The 16,792-nt window shown below is 44.7% G+C and overlaps 1 protein-coding gene across 1 annotated transcript in view; it reads left to right on the forward strand.

Annotated features, from left to right (window-relative positions):
* MASP1 (MBL associated serine protease 1) overlaps window positions 1–5,369 on the forward strand; it is a gene marked incomplete at both ends in the record, with an annotated part of 97,639 nt that extends 92,270 nt beyond the window's left edge. The window contains 4 exons of the mRNA XM_084232702.1: window positions 1,335–1,520; window positions 2,995–3,062; window positions 4,487–4,586; window positions 5,179–5,369. Coding sequence (XP_084088828.1) covers window positions 1,335–1,520; window positions 2,995–3,062; window positions 4,487–4,586; window positions 5,179–5,369 — 545 coding nt within the window. The remainder of the gene's footprint in view (window positions 1–1,334; window positions 1,521–2,994; window positions 3,063–4,486; window positions 4,587–5,178) is intronic.
* Between the last annotated feature and the right edge of the window lie 11,423 nt (window positions 5,370–16,792).

Here is a 16,792-nt window from a genome sequence, read left to right on the forward strand (position 1 = left end):
GACCACCACAGGTTGGCGTCTCATGAAGCTGCAGCAGGAATTTCACAGCCGCTCAGGCAAGCAAGTGAGAAGAGGCAGGTTTGTTTAGAGAAAGAAAAAGTTTATTAAGGAGAAAAGGAGCAGAAATAAAGTGGGACTCCCAGGCCATGGAACCAGGCCAGGGAGGGCCAAGGAAGCCGAAGTGGAGTTGTGTCTCAGGGTATTTATACCTTCTTTCCCTGATTATTCTAAAGCTTCACCAGTCTCTCTGTGATTGGTTAGTTCTAGGTGGTCTCACTCACTGCCTAAATGTCTCTGTGCCCAGGACTAAGTCTCTGTGTCCCAGACCTTATCTTGACCTTAGACCTGGGGTGTTTGATTAGCCCCTTTTGGAATTTGTTGCCCTTATCTCTGGAGCCTTCCTTAACTCTCCTCAAGTCCCTGCACTGCCCTTAAGGCTGCCTAATTATCCTTAACTTGCCCTAGGACTCAGTTCCATGGAGGAGGGAACACATGGCTTAGACACTGAAGGGTGACTGTATGGTTTGAACAATTGGCAATGGGCAACAGAGTGAGTATTATAAGGCAATGGCATCAACTCATAATGAAAGCCAAAGATGGCAGCCCACAAGAACATGTGGGGAAGACCAAGAAGGGGGCATTGTTAGCACATGCCTGCAGGCACCCAGGAACCCAAAACTATTAAGGGGTGCATGCTCTAAATAAGGTCTTCAATCTGCCACACAAAAAGTAAAGGGAGCATACACTTAGTGTGAAAGCTCTTTAACAGAATTGATGTGGATAGAGAGGGAGGAGAAGAAATGATACTCCTAATAATTGTTTCCCAATAAAACTCTCAAATTTAACCATCCTTTATGGGCAAATAGCCAAGCAAACTAGGTCACCATAAAGCACCTTCTGGCAAGAAACCACAAGAAAGGGGTAAGGCAGGTCTGGAACAAAAGAGCAAAATCGAAGTTCAAATCAAGACAACAACTGCCATTGTCTCTGCCACAGACAGTCTTCCCACATCTCTTTCCAGTATCTCTACATGTCTCTCCTCCACATGTCTCCTTCTAGTGTCCTTCCCAGCAGTACCAGGGTGCAAGTCGGGCCACAGAAGCAAGAACACAGGCTTGCCTGCCTTTCATATGATGTAATCTGCTCGTTCCACCCCTAGTTCCCAGTATCTCCCTTCTGTAACAGGATGACTGGGAGAGGCGGGTGAAGGGCAGGAAAGAGGGTAAGGCTGGAAATTTGGACTGGATGGGACAGGGGCTAACAGGAAACAAGGGATAACTTCATCCTACAGGCCTCCATCATCCCCATGACTCACATGCCTTCTTCTTTTCAAGGCAAGCATTGGAGGCGCCGGTCAGATGAAACTGAACAGCACCTCCAGGTCAAACATATCTTCCTCCATCCGCTGTATGACCCCAACACATTTGAGAATGACGTGGCTCTAGTGGAGCTGTTGGAGAGCCCAAAGCTGAATGACTTCGTGATGCCCATCTGTCTGCCTGAAGGGCCCCCACAAGAAGGTACCCCTCCCCACCCCCTTCCTGCTTCTGCTGAGCAGCTGGTGCCTCCACAGTGCTGGAGAGGCTCTAGTGCCAGCTAAGCCAGTTGGCAGTGTCAGTGTCAGCTGTCCCCTGCCCCCAAACAGTTAAGTCATAACAGTTTCTGCAGCAACATAAGTGGTGGACGAACAGTGTAAACAGCAGGACTGGTCAATTACTGCAAGTACTCTAATATCTCAGGGTCCAAATAGGAAAACAGGAACCAGCCTAGTTTTTTAACAGAGAGAATTAATATTGGGTATTGAGGGACTGGAGGAGGGAAAGGCTGAGCTGGTAGAAATATACTCACAGGAAGAAACCACCACTTCAAGGACTGGGGCAACAAAGGGAAAAGGTTGGAGTTAGAACCTAGGACCTTAGAAATGGGCACTGGAGAGCAGGAACTCAAACTTTTGCACCGGAGGCTGATGGTACTGAAAACCAGAGTTGGGAACAGCTGGCTACACTGAGGGAGAAACCACTGCTATTGAATGTCAACAGCACGAGCAAACCTTCTTGGAAGTGCCCCTATTTTCAGGAACCCTGACAAAGTGGGTTATCCGTCTTATCTGAAGCATCACAGCAGGGTGTAGAAGGGCCTCCCTGGTGGCACAAAGGGTTAAGCACAGCACTATGAAGCAATTCACAGCTTCTGCAACACTAGTTTCCAGCCAGGGAGCAACCCACATGGCTTGCAGACCTCTCCTGTCACCCGCTGCTCCCCTCAGCAGTGTATTTCAGTCAGTCTGCCTGTTCTGTTCCCCACTCTGTCTCTGGTGAATCCTCTCACACCCCCCCATCTCTGGTCTGTACCCCAGCTCTTGTATGCATAGATAAATAAATCTTCAAAAAAAAAGAAATAATTACTCTATCAGTGCAGGACCCATTTTACATCACCTTAAGAGCTATTGATTTCACAGACTTCTAGAACAGCAGTGATCAGAAGGGTTTTGGAGGCTAACAAGCTGAGCCTCTTTATTTTATGGAAAGGAGACTGAGACCCCTCAAAGGGGAGGAAAGAGGGGTTGCTAAAGGTGGTACAGCTTACTGTGGGAAAAGCTTTTTATTTTTTCACTTTTTATTTATTTTTTTATTTATTCATAATTTTTATTTATTCACAATTATTGATTGAGCACCTCCTAAGTGCTAGCACTGTCATAGGCGTGGGGATATAGCAGTGAACAGTACATGAGATCACAGCCCTGGGGGAGCTTGAGCTCCATGCTAGTTGGGAGAGAAAAGGCAACTGAAAAAATAAGCCAGCTGAAGTCATAGGAACAAATACCCAAACCTCTGCTGCTGGTAACCTCCCATCCAAGTCTTTTTTCCTGCCAGCTGCATTTTCCTTTGGGGCCAATTTTGGTCCTTCCTCCATAGGCAAAGGATGATGGGCTACAAGATGCAAACCTCTGAAACACCCACCTTCCCAGCTCTCACTGTGTCTTCTCTCTCCCAGGGGCCATGGTCATCGTCAGCGGCTGGGGGAAGCAGTTCTTACAGAAGTTCCCAGAGACACTGATGGAGGTAAAGTTCAGTTTTTACCTCACACCTCTGCCCTGTATCAGACCTTCCTGCTTCATGTTGCTCTTTAGGGGGTTGGAAGACTGGAAACAGGGTGGGGATAGAGATGCAGGGACATACTCACCTCCAAGGCTCACTATGACCTTGAATCCCAACAAGCTCGGTCTATTTTACATGGCAGGAGCGCTAGTCTGTAAACATCATTCTAAGCTTCTAGACCTTATTAAATGCTCAGCTTAAAGAAAACCTTCCAGAAAACAGTAGGTTTGGACACCCTACAGTAGGTATGGGCCGCCCAACAGCAGGTATGGGCCAAAGCAGAGGCCTCACTGAACTTAATTGTTGCATTCAGAAGTCCATATTCACATCATTTGAGAACACTGAAACAGGAGTAAGGGCCGTGACTCCAAGTCCTGGCTCCTACTAACTCGCCGGGCAACCTGAGAGTAGCCATTTTGCCTCTCAAGACCACCATGTTGTATCAAACTGCAGTGAGGGCGACACTGGATAGGTAGCAGGAGCTGCCTGCTCTGTCTCTCATGTCTATGTCTCATGTCTCTCATGTCTATAAGCCACAGCTAGTGTCTGAGTCCTTTAACAAACTGTACTTTAAAATTTTAAGTTTGCAACAATCATTAGCTCCCAGGGGTTTATTTGGAGTCTCTTATATACCAGACACTGTACTACCTGCTAAGGATGCTGAGACACAAAGGGAAAAATCTGTTTCCTGGGTTCCTTGGACTTACAGGCAAGTGAGCGAGATAGAAAGTAGTTACCAATGTGATAAAAGTAATGAAGAAGAAGTACAGACACTCCAGAACAAATAACAGGGAACCCAACCTTGTTTTAGGGGCTCAGACGGACTTCCCAGAGGAAGAGAGACTTAAACAGCATAAAGGCAGGGAGGATAGTGGCCCCAGAGGGTTTGTAGTTTATGAAGCATCTGCTCATCATCTCCTCTTTCTATGACTCAGATGAAGAAAGGTGTCTCAGAGACAGAGTCTCAGAAGTCCAAAAAACACAGATTAAGCCTCATGTCCCAAGTCCCACAACTAGAGGGGTGGGAGGAACAAAGACTGATGTAGGTTTTACATACATTGCCATACTAGAAGCAATGCATGAGTCAGGAAAATATTATTATCTCCATTTTATAGATGAGAGAACTGAGGCCCAGAGAGGGCAAATGCCTTTTCCAGGGTCACACAGCAAGGTCAAGACAGATTGTACCAGAATAAGTGTCTCCTGATCCACCATTCATTGTTCTTTCACTTGCACCATAGGGCAGTTTCTGAGATCAGATCTAAGGCAGACCCAGGCTCACCCAGGCTCATCCAGGGAAAGTGTAGGGAGAAGTTAGGTCTAAGGGTGCCAGAAAAACAAGGAAGCTTCGGTTGGGAGTGGGGACCAATAATGGCTTTGGGTTCCAGATTGAAATCCCGATTGTTGACCACCACACCTGCCAAGCAGCGTATGCAGCATTGAAAAAGAAAGTGACAAAGGACATGATCTGTGCCGGGGAGAAGGAAGGTAAGGCAAAAAGCTGGCACACAACAGGGCATCACACCCAGGGAGTGGTGCTGAGCCCTGCAATGGAATGGTAGGAGACCTCTAATGCTGGTAGGCTGAAGAGTGGAGCAGGAGGAAAGGGAGCTCATGAGAAGCAGGATTCAACTGGACACAGTGCCAGAGAGCAGCAGCTTAGGAATTTCCATCATTTCCTTCCCCAAGCCAAACTTTTTCCGTATGAAACAGAAAGTCATGATCCTGAACTTTCTAAAATCATTGAGTTCCAAGGAGGCCTGACCTCCAACTGCTCAGAGCCCAACTTTGGGTCAAAAGGTCTAATGTGCCCCCTAGTGCCCTGTTCACAAAACTACAAATGAGATGTGGGGAGAAGGAAGCACTTTGAATTTGGGACTGGGAGAGAACACGCTACTTTTAAACTGCATTTCTCTGTGGGGGACTACACCTGAGGGGGGGCAGGTAAGCAAAAAAAAGAAAAGAAAAAAAAGCAAACGTTGTTTAAAAATGAACAATGATGTAAAATATATATAATTTTTTAAAAAAGTATATGAGAAAATGACAATTAAAAAAATAAACTGCGTTGTTGTTCCTCTAGGAGGGAAGGATGCCTGTGCAGGCGACTCTGGAGGGCCCATGGTGACCCTTGATAGAGAGAGAGGCCAGTGGTACCTGGTGGGCACAGTATCCTGGGGCGAGGACTGTGGGAAGAAGGACCGCTACGGAGTATATTCCTATATCTACCAAAATAAGGACTGGATCCAGAGGGTCACCAGGATGAACAATTGACTTCAGAGCCTCACCGCTGCAATGCATGTCCATGCCATCAGCAGCGGAGCATAATTATCTGGTGCAAGATGCCCCTCACCCCCCTCATTCAGCCCATTCATTCTGGCCAATGAAGGGGGAGTCTCAGCCCCCCCCCCCTTCACTCTCTTTCAAGAAGTAGAGCAGCAGAATGGTGAGAACACAACCAAATCCAGCCTCTGTCACTTACTAACTTTGCAACATGAGCAGGTAACTTCACCTCTTTGAGCCTCAATTACTTTTTCTGTGTTCTAGAAACAGCATACCTGACCTACCTCACAGAGTCTGAACAGGATCAAAATAACTAATCTAAACCTAGTCCTTGGCACCATGCAGGCATAAACTAGGTGCTCAATATCCTTAGCAGAAGGCTCCTGTATTTACTAGGCAGATGAAATTCTCTTGTAAATCTTGTTGGGTCTCAGGGCTGATCAGTGGTGTATCTTTCCCTTTAAACTTGACTGTCTTCATCTGGCCCCAGGTGCTCTCTGTTTCTGTGCTACCACTCACTTTTCCCAACCCCAATCCCTGCTCTCCAGAAAAAGGGACAACATTCTTAGTCTCTGGCGTACCCCATGGCAGTGAATTTACAACTGAACCAGATGTCAAACACTGAGTGGGCCTGGAGAAGTGAGGATAGAAAAGAGATGGGTGGTGGATTGGGAAGTCAGATACCAGGTTCAAAAACAGGCTCTGTCTCCACCCGCCTCCACCCTGTCTCACTCTGGACAAGTTCCTGCCCTCATCCCAAAAAGTCCTCCCACCTCTGCAATCTAGGCTCCAGTGAAGCCTTTTTCCCCATAATAAGATGACTTAAAGTCAAAGTAGCCAAAAGGGAAAATTTCCTTAGTTTCAATAGAGCCCTCATACAGACAAAATACTGCTGCTTTTGCAACACACATGCAGTCCGGAGCTCTGAGGAAATGCTGGCAAATGATCATTCCTTATTCCTAACCAGAGCATCTGCTCTAGGCCTTTGTCTTCCTGAATCTCGAGCTACACAAGGTCGGCCCTGGCAGCCTTCACCAGCTTCCTCCCCCATGACTAACCTGATCCCCTAGCATTACAAGTTCAAAAGTGTTTCCCAAGCAGAAAACCTCCCCCTGCCTAAAGCCACCTCCTGTCTCAGGAAGCTTCCAGAGGCCTCCTCCTCTCATGAGCTCTGAGATGTAAGTCCTTCAAGGGAACAGAAGCCTCAAGTCCTTGTTTTCTGCTCTTACCAAATCGTTCCTTGGAGATTTTAGTTCTTGACCTGCACTGTAGCTGCTGAACCATTCAGGATCTCTGATTAAAAGATGATACTAAGCAATGACAACATCCTGACATTAGCCCTAGGCTGACTTCGCAAAGGCAGCAATTTATGGCCTGCCTCTGGTCCTAGGACCACATCCTTCTACCTCTCTGTTTATTCTGTAATGGGAAGATGGCAGAAGTACCCAGCTCCATCAGACATTTGCCAAGCAAGTTGGAGCCTTATTTCAGAACCAAAGAAGTGTGAAGCAAAATTTTGGAATGGCCCTAAGCCAATTTCCATTTCCTAGCACTGCCTGGGCACCCTCATGTCTGTGGTGACTGGTACTAGGGGCTGCCGAGAGAAGGCGAACATGGTTCATACCTTACAGTCCTAGAAGGAAAACTGACACAGACAAGAGAGACTGTCACAGTGAACACCGCGAAGTGATATGTTTTGGAGCAACACAGAGACAGAAGGAAGGCCCTTCTGGTATGGCCGCCCTGGATAAGGAAGCATCAGGAAACCTTTGCAGAGGACATGGTTTTAGAGCTGAGCTTAGGGGGAGGGTGGTAGGGGACACTTTTCCACAGGTAAGATAGAGGTAGTCCTTCCAGATGGAAGGAAGATAAGAATAAATGTCCACTCATGCTCTCCCCAGGTTACATTAGCTTCTCTCACAAAAATGACACATCCAACAGACTGGCAGTTTAATTGTGGGACCAGAGCCAATATCTAAAAGACCCTTTCTCCATTTAGTCAGGCAAACAGGCCTTGAAACAACTTCAAGATCTACGTACAAGTACTGACTTCTGGCTGGACCCAGATTATCCTGTTTATTTTCTCAATTGCAAACTTATCCCTGTTCTGAGGAACTTCCTCAATGTGCCTTGCAACTTCTGCTTACCCTTTATCTAAAGCATTTATTAGATGACCAGGCCCTGCTTGACTGCTAAGATCCAAGAAGCCCAGCCCTCTCACAGAGTCATAGGAGTGCTGTTAGGACTGTCTTGTCTAATACTATGACCTCATTCTTGACCACTTCTAGAGATGGGAAACTCACTACCTCCAATGCATCCCCTACCAACTTTGAAATGTACCCCCTTAGTAAACGTCTCTCTTGTATGCAACCAAAATCCATCTCCTTAAATTTAAAGTTCTGATTCCAAGCCATGAGCGTTGTTATTATTAGCAATGATGATCACGCTAGATTTTATTAACAACAGATATTGTTGTTCTCGTGGGTGACTACACATTTGCTCCAATAAACATCTGCATTGAGTCAAACATCCCATAGGACTTGCATATTTTTTCATGCACTGATGATTCTGGTGAATTGTGTTTCCATTTATCTACATTTCACTGTACCTAATTAAGATCACTATATCATGAAGAGAGAGACTATTCTGGGAAGATTGTATTATTGACACAAAAGCATGTCTTAGATTTTCCAGATCAGTTCTGTTTAGATACCTTGTCCCTATTGATCCTGTAAGTTATTAAAATATACCAGGATGCCAGTCTTTCAGGTTCCAGATTACATTCTTTGATCATCATCCATACTTAGAATAAAAAAAATTGTTTTTCAGATTGTAAATTCATTGTTGGTTCATAAAATATGGATCAGAATATGTCATAGTTGATCTTGTTCTCTGCTTGAATGAATCATAGAGTCAGCACCAAGAAGCCCTTATGTAAAGGTAGCCAAGGAGCAGGGAGGAGAAGTCTAGACCACTCCTAGAGAAGAAACAGTGGCCAAGCTATGTCTACCATGGGTCTTGAAATCAAGAGACTAAAGTTCTATTAAGTGAGATCCCTCATCCAATTATAACTTGGGTGTTAAAATTCCCCAGATGATTCCAATGTACAACCACTTTGAGAATGAGGTTTGCAGGCTATCATGCTGAATATATGTAACCCCTGAAGAATTTTGGAAACTTATTTCCCAAGTTTGGACTTAATTCGAGTCACATAACCGTTAAGTAACAAAAAAGGGAGATGCCCCCCTGTTCTAGCCCATGAGCCAAAATATTTCTCTGACTCCTAGTCTCCATCACTAAGATGTTTCAAGACTTGTGTTTTCCTGAGAAGAATGGTGCTCTCTTACTTTGCAGCGGTAAACTGAAGAAGGAAAAACATGCTAGGTACAGGCAAACAGTTGGGAAATGCAATGGCAGTGGGTGTTTGGGTAACATGAGTAACATGTAATTCCTAAGCATGATGGGTATAAAAAGACTACCTTCAAGACTATCTGAATTGTTGCATTGGATACTTGACTCGGTTTTGGGAATAGGGAGGCAGGCATTTAAGGACTTTGAACTAAGACAGGTCAGTTACACTTTTCAAGCGGAGCAAAGAGTAAACTGAGGGAGAAGAGGCGAAAAGCAGGGAGATTCAAGATGGTTTCAGGACATCAGGCAATGACCCCTCTGGTCCAGAATGGAGTCCTTGGAGAAGGAGAGCAGGAATCTGCCTCCTGGGACTCTGAGAATTTAGCACTGAACATAAAGAACCTGCTTTTAGGCGATCCCCTCTGTTAACATGTGAGGGTGAATTGGTAAGAAGAGGAGAGGAAACAGGGCAGGGACACAAAAGCAGGAATAGATTTCAGGTCCCTGGTTTTTCTGTGACCTGCTGGTATCAGTGCTGGTCTCCGGAAAGGAAGCCAAGGATTCTTTGAAATTGAGGGGAGGAAACAAACAGGGAATTTTCAACCATCTCCTGTATCTTGGACATGTTGACCTTTTTTTAAGAAGATAAGGAAAATATCATTTGGATGCAAAACACAAGTACAATTCCTAGCAACGAGCTTCCAGTCACAGGCAAATGAGCTGGGACCATTTCAACATCTAGACAGATGAAGTCTCAAAAGGAGTCTTCTCCAAGGGATGGGGTGTTAGGACAAAAAGAAGGTGTGTGGGTGAACAGACCATGTCCACCACCAACATCTGTCAGATTATGATCCCCAGTCCAAACCAACAGACCAACACCAATCAGAGCACCTAGGGATCTGGAAGGCTGCATATAGATGCAGTCCTGGTCCAAGGTCTTAGAAGACACTGACCAATTTCAAAAGTGAGGACACTCATCTCCCCCTGAGCTTTATCCTATGATATTCCTTCATCTTGCCCATCTCCTAGAACTGTCTGGCTTATTTCATCCTTGTCTATTAAATGATCACACATGGCCCAGGCTGGCCGACAGGATCCAAGACAACAGAATGCTCCCTTTAAACAACTCAAACAACATCTTCTTTTGGTCTGAGTTTGCATGTCCAAAGCCCAAATCCATGTTTGCAGTCTAGACCTCCCGCTGTCTTTTTATTTTAGTGTATTTTAAAATTATGAAATACTTCAAACATGCTGAAATAAAAAAACAGAAACAATTCCACATCCTGCTCAGACTTGACGAAATGACAGAGCCCATGCAGGAGACACAAAAAGGATTCCACCCCGAACAGTGAGTTGGTGTCGTGAGAAAGGAGGTGCTTTGGGCCAGGGAAAGCACTCTGAAAGCTGGCCCTGAAGAGCTGAGTTCCAATTCAAGCTTGACTGAATCTTGGCTCTGAACACGCAAGTGTATAGTGCTCTCTGCCTCGGTTTCCATAGTCCTTCTGTTGGGTTGTCCTCCCCAGTCTCTCTACAGGGAGAGCCCCAGGGCTCAGTCCTTGGGCCTCCTTTCTTTTCTATCTATCTTCACTCCCTGAATTACCTCATCTGCTCTCATGATATTTAATATCATCAAAATGCTGATGACTCCAATTTTCCTCAAACGTGGGTTTTTCCTTTAAATTGCAAGTGGGAATATTTATCCACCACCTCAGCATTTCTCACACTAAGTGTCTATCTAGCAGATTGCTCAAAACACCTCTCATACATCACATGTCCAAATCCGAGCTCCTAATATTGGCCCCAAATCTGTTCCTCACACAGATTTCCTTGTCTTAGAAAGGTAACGCTATTCTTCCAATTGCCCAGGTCAAAAGTTTTGGAACCTCTTTAATTCCTTTTTTCTTTTGTACTCCACATCTCAGTCATCAGCAAATCCTCCCTGCTCTACCTTTAAAATATAACCAGAATCAATTCTATTTGTTCTCACCCCACTGCAGGCTGCAGCCTCAAATGGGCCACAATTGCCTCTTCCTGGATTACTGCAGGAGCCTCCTAGATAATCTGCTCTTTCACTCTCGTCCCTGTTGGTACAATGATGGTCAATTGGACAACATCACCCATAGCTCAAAGCTTCCAATGGCTTCTTGTTCCATTCAGATTAAAAACCAATGTCTTGACAATGACCTATGACTTACATGGCTGACCCCATTATTGTTCTGATCCCCACCACTCTGATGATGACTAAGCCTGAACTCCATTCCCACCATATTGGCATCCTCCAAATTGAACATTCCAGGCTGCTCCTACCTGGGAGTCCTTGCACATGGCATTCTCCTTACTTGGTTTCTTCATCTTTTTTCAAAGGTATGCCTTCCACATCTAGCCAATCTAAAATTATAACTCCATCCCACACCCTTGCCTAATTGATTCTTCTCCTTAGCACTGAACACTAATATACCACACAGCTGATATTGTCCAATTTGTCTACTAGCCATTAAGTTAACTGATTTAATCAGTTTTCTCTCCAGTATATCTCCAGTGCCTAGAACACAGGCTAGCCCATGATATGTACTCAGTAAATATCTGTTGAATGGGTGAAACTTGAAGTGGAGAATATCTTATTACATCAGCAAAATTGTATGACCCTATTAAGACAGGAGTGATGAATTGTTGGGCTTATTTTAGAAGTGAGGGGATAAGACACAGACTGAAATTCCATTACTACCACCTAAGACCTCCTGTAAATCTATGTCTTTCAAAATATGAATGCCTTTAAGGGTGATCCAGTCTGCACAATTTTGCTGGAGGAGAGGAACAGAAGGGATGGAGTAGAGAGGGGAGAGGAGGGGAAGGGAGGGGAGGGGAGGGGAGGGGAGGGGAGGGGGAGGAGAGGACAAAAAAATAAACAGCAGTTTGTGAATAGGGTCAGAGCTGATTGGACCCTCCAGTTCAGCTGACTTCTTTGCTTCATAAATGAGGAAACAAGGGAAGGGGAAGACGAAGTCCCCCAAGGCCTGCAGCCTAGACGTCAAGACAATGGCTTAACCAGGACTGAAACTCAGGTTGCCTAGCCCCTGGGCCATTGAGATTTTTATAACACATCCACCATCCCATCCTATCCTCACAAGACCCTGTCCCAAGACAGCCGTACAGCAGGACGTTTTGTGTCCCTGATGTATGTGGCAGTATCCACGCAATGCCAGAAATAATTCCAAGGGAAATTCCTTAGCTAGGAGTCCTACAGAGAACCAAATGGGACTTGGAATAGAGCTGAATTCCTCCTGGGTATTTCAGCCAATGGGAATGGAGCCCAGAAATCACTGGTGTTTTCTCTTTGGAGCACTTTTTTTTTTGTTTTTTTTTTTTGTTTTGAACAGTTATCATAAAAGAATGGAGTGGCTACCATGCCTCTGGAAAAAAGAAGTCACTGCTTTGAAATAAATATGAGTGGAAGGAAAGAAATGTTTCTACGTATATTAAAATAAACCAGTTCTAAGCCTTGGACTGGGAAGTTAACCCTTGTCTTCCAATCTTTTTTTACTACAGCTTTTACCAACAGAGCTGCAATCACTAAGAAAAGGACTCCTTCAGGACTCGGAACAAAGGCTGCCAACTGAAAGGGAAAAAAGGAAGAAAGAAAAGAATGAGCATGTGCTCCGTATTGGACAATATCACACACAGGGTATTATTTATTCTTTACAATGACCCTCCAAACTAGACAGTATTATTCCCATTTTAATGAGGAAAGTGGGACTCAAAGAGCTTAAATAGCTTGGCTAAGACCATTAAAGCTAATAAGTAGAACTAGGTCTCCAGTATCTCTTAACCCCAGATTTTATGATTTTCCCTTACTCGTTGTTGTAAAATCTTAGCCAAATTTCTCATTTTCTCTGATCTTTAGTTCATTATCCATGACCTAGGGCCCTAGAACAAGGCATGTCTAATCTTTTACATCTCTCATTGTGCATGGACTTAAGATGTTGCGAATTTTCCTTATTTGGTGATCTTCTTGGTTATTGGTTCTCAGGCCTCCTAAGAAAAGTTCTTCCATTGGGTTGGTTTCTTGCCCTAGTGAGTTTGAAGGGCATGATCAAGAGAGCACTTCTTACTTATCCCACACTGAGGATTTCAGTCTCTGGCACCACAATTCAGTGCCTGTAGGTCCCCTCCTGGTGTGAACAGCAAGGCCAGTGTGCAAAAGCTCCAATGGGAGAGGCTGGGATCCTGAAGCACCCTGAGGAGTTTGTTTATAAAAGCTAGGGTACCTCTAACAAGTTCATCATGTGTCATGTGGCCTCGTGTGCAAAGAAAGAACTGTTTCAGAGACGATTTTGCCAAGACAAAACTAAAGAAAGAAATGTTGTGGCTAAGCCAGTGAGCAAGCGTTGAACTCTCCATCTGTAGCAAGTGTAAGGGATAATAAGAAAAGCTATGCAGATGTCTTCCTACAGAGCAGGAGGAGACTTACTGCTTTAGGAAAGAGTTCTAGAATAAAGCTAAGTGAGGATTGGACTCCTTGCTCTACAACTACCTGTCAGTGGAAGCTGAGGAAATCACTTCTATGCTGTGGTCACATTTTGTCATCTGCAAAGTGAAATGGTTGAGACTTTGATGATTCTTCCAAATCTAACATCCCAGGATGCTGAAAATCTTCCTTTCCCCAAATAGACCCTCAGAAGCATAATGTCTTAGAGCTGGAAAAGAAGTGAGAGGATATGAAAGAGGAAGCAGAGAGAGAAATGCAAGTTCTTAACAGAAGCACCAGTTCTATTCTTGCATGGAGGACATTGATAGGAAATAGCATAGGCTGGAAACTGAAGGTTGAGTTGGCCTTAGCCTGGCAAAGAGAAAAGTAGGACGGATAAAACAGCATGGGTGAAGCCTCATGACAGCCCCGTGTACAGGATGGGTTACAGGAGGGAGAGAAAGGGAGTGCAGGTAAGAGTCCATTGCAACAAAATGGCATGTTGGGAAGCTCCAAGTCTGAAAATGATGTTTGCCCATGGAAACATAAAAAAACAACCTGAAACTAGTTAAATCACTTCATAGGAATTCTGGGAAATGGTCAAAGCAAATGCCCAAGCAAATCAAGCAAATGCCCAACTGAGAAAAAGGCACATTTCAGGACAGTAGAAAATCTTGTGGTGTTTTTATTTGCCTTTAACCCAACCCCACAGACCCCAGTTTTGGTTTGAGGGAGGCAGCACCCCAGTTTCCAATTTCCCCCTCAACCAGAGGGAGAAAAGCAGACTTTGTTTGCAATTATTCTACCTGTATGGGCTGAACAAGGGGCTGGTCTCTGTCTCACCTAACTCAGATCTCAGGCAGAGGAAGCAGAAGGCACTGTTGATGATAACTCACTGGTTCACTAGTCACTCAGCAAATATTTATTGAGCACTTACTATGTGCTCAATAGAGGTGAACAAAATGTACAATATCTATGTTTCTTGGAACTTATATTCTAGCAAAGTGTATAACCATAGACAAGAAATTAGAGTAGTTCCCCCCCACCCTTGTCTATGAATTTAGTTACCTACAGTCCACCATGGTCCAAAAATAATACATGCAATATGATATTTTGAAAGAGAGAGACTGCATCCACATAACTTTTATTAGAGTGTATTATTATAGTTGTTCTATTCTTATTGTTAAGTTGTACAGCACCCTATTTGTCAATTAAACTTTATCATAGATAGGTGTATATATCAGAAAAGCACAGTATATATAGGATTTAGATGCATGGTTTCGAGCATCCACTGGGGGTCTCAGAATGTGTCTCCCACGGACAAGAGGAGCTACTGTATAGCAAAGTTTGATGTGCCTCCAGGCAAGGATGGTGGTGCTCACTCAATAATAGATACTCTAAGAGCAGGATAAAGCCTTGTGGTGGACAGAAGCAGAAAGGAGTGAGTAAAAAGCTGAGCCCAAGTCCTAGAAATCCAAGGGAGATCATTAAGGAAGATCTCAGGTTTCCATTATTATAAAATTGGGTGGAAGAGGAAGTTTGTTCCTCAGTTAGAAGTCATCAAACCAGGCAACATAGTTGGATCACTTGGGAATCTTATTCTAAACCTGATACTGAAGCCCTTTGCCCAGAAATTGTGATTCTATTCTTGGGCAGAGGCTGGGCACTGATATTTGTTTACAAATGCCCCAGGATTTTTTAAAGGGCAGCAAGAGTTAGTGCTTTTGCAGCAAATAGAGCTCTTTGACAGGAGGGCCTACCCCTCAGTACCCTTTGAATCCCACCACATCAGGTCTCACCCAATAAAAGGTACTCAGGGTATGTGTCCTGGATAAAGGAATGGATATTGTGTGGATAAAGTGGAGGAAGTCAAGTACTACAATCAGGGGAGGGCACATAAGACTTGCCTTGTGCCGAGTCCTCTGTATGACTGACCAAGGGCAGCCTGTGTCCCTCACTATGGACAGTATTGGCCCAGACCTTGAGGTTGAAGTCAGATAATGTCATATGTGGGGCCTCAGAAAGAGGAAAGAGGAAAGAGGAGATGAAGGAGTGGAAGGACTACCCAAGAGCCCATTACAAATTAGGGACAGTGTGGTGAATCCCAAGCACACATTAATGACAACTAAGCTTGATTAATGTATCCCATCTTTATTAAAAAGTGCCCCTCTTCCCTCCATCCCTTCAATGGTGGTGAATTTGCATTAAAAGGGGGAGCACTTGGGGAAACAGGGAGAGTGAGTCAAGTTATTAAGAGAAATAGGGTGAATGAAAACCCTCAAAAGAGCTGTGAAGCATCCTGCATCTGGCTCTATCCACACCTCATTCCAGATTCTGACAATCAGAAAATCTTCTCTCCTCCCACTCTTGACCATATAGCATTGCATTTTATAGCAATGTAGGATTCCTCCACATATTTATGCACTGTTCCATGGACAAAGCACTTCACATCTTTAATGTTCCCTCTCTTGCTCATGGACCCCCATTCCAATGGTTTTAGGTGGACAGTTGATTTTTGGTGAGGAAGCTTCGTGTATGGCCCGTGTGGGAAAGGCTCTTATCTAGGATTCAGCAAAAAGCCTGGAGACCATGTCCCTGCTCCTGTGTTCTAGCCATCAGGACTTTTGAGAATCAGGCAGACTTGGTACCTGAACTCTGAACTCTCTAGTACAAAGCAGTGTCAATCTACTTGTTTCCCAAAATTGTGTGTGTGTGTGTGTGCATGTGCGCGTGCACTTTACTGCTAATACTCTACCTTCTATAGAAAAATCTCCCTTGAATTCTCTGCCAGTTCACATTCAGAGAGAGGGAAGCCTAGCTTTATGGGACTCCACCTCAATCACCATCTTTGATCCAGACAGATGCCAAAATCTACCCTTAGGGGAGGGAAGCTGGAAGTTGGGAGTCTGGTGAACAGAAGCAAAGAGACTGTGCATGGAGTACCAAAGGGTCAGCCTAGTGGCCCCACTTCTCACTCTGCAAGAGGAATCTCTGCTGTGTGCATGGGTGCAGAGCTGTGGGTGCCGCTTATACCCTAGGTAGAGGCTAATTTAAGGCTGCAGCTCCAGATGTGGCAGATAATGAAGGTGAGGAGTGGAGGGTTAACAAGAGAGTAAGGATGAGCTCATCACTATGAAAAGGCCTTTTCTGATCACCTACCTGTCGTTTTCAAACTTTTTAAAAAGCAGTGGAACATTTGTTCACACAAAACTCTTAAATGGAACTCCATCTAAGAGTTCCCTTCTGATTACTGCCAGAGGAGGAGGAGGTAGGAGCTGGGGCAGAGTGGTTGGACCGGAATAAGAAACCCACTCACTCAAATTATATTCAAAATCCAAGAGTCCCTGAGACACTGAAGCAGGATTTTGGAACCCTTTCAAAAATCAATGAGCTTAGCCCAAACCTATAATTTTAGAATAGAAAAAACTTTAAATAGAAAAACTGGGTGTTTTGTCCCAGGTGCCCTTGAATCAGTGGCAGCGCCAGAGCTAGAATCTGATCCCTCTCCCAACCAGGTCTCTCTTCCTCCCCTTCCACTAGCTGGATGGCCCCCACAGCTCTCGGGCCCCATGAGTCCCCTGGACCCACCAAGGGAATC

This window comes from Talpa europaea (assembly GCF_964194135.1).
Source record: "Talpa europaea genome assembly, chromosome: 4".
NCBI classification, from domain to species: Eukaryota; Metazoa; Chordata; class Mammalia; order Eulipotyphla; family Talpidae; genus Talpa; species Talpa europaea.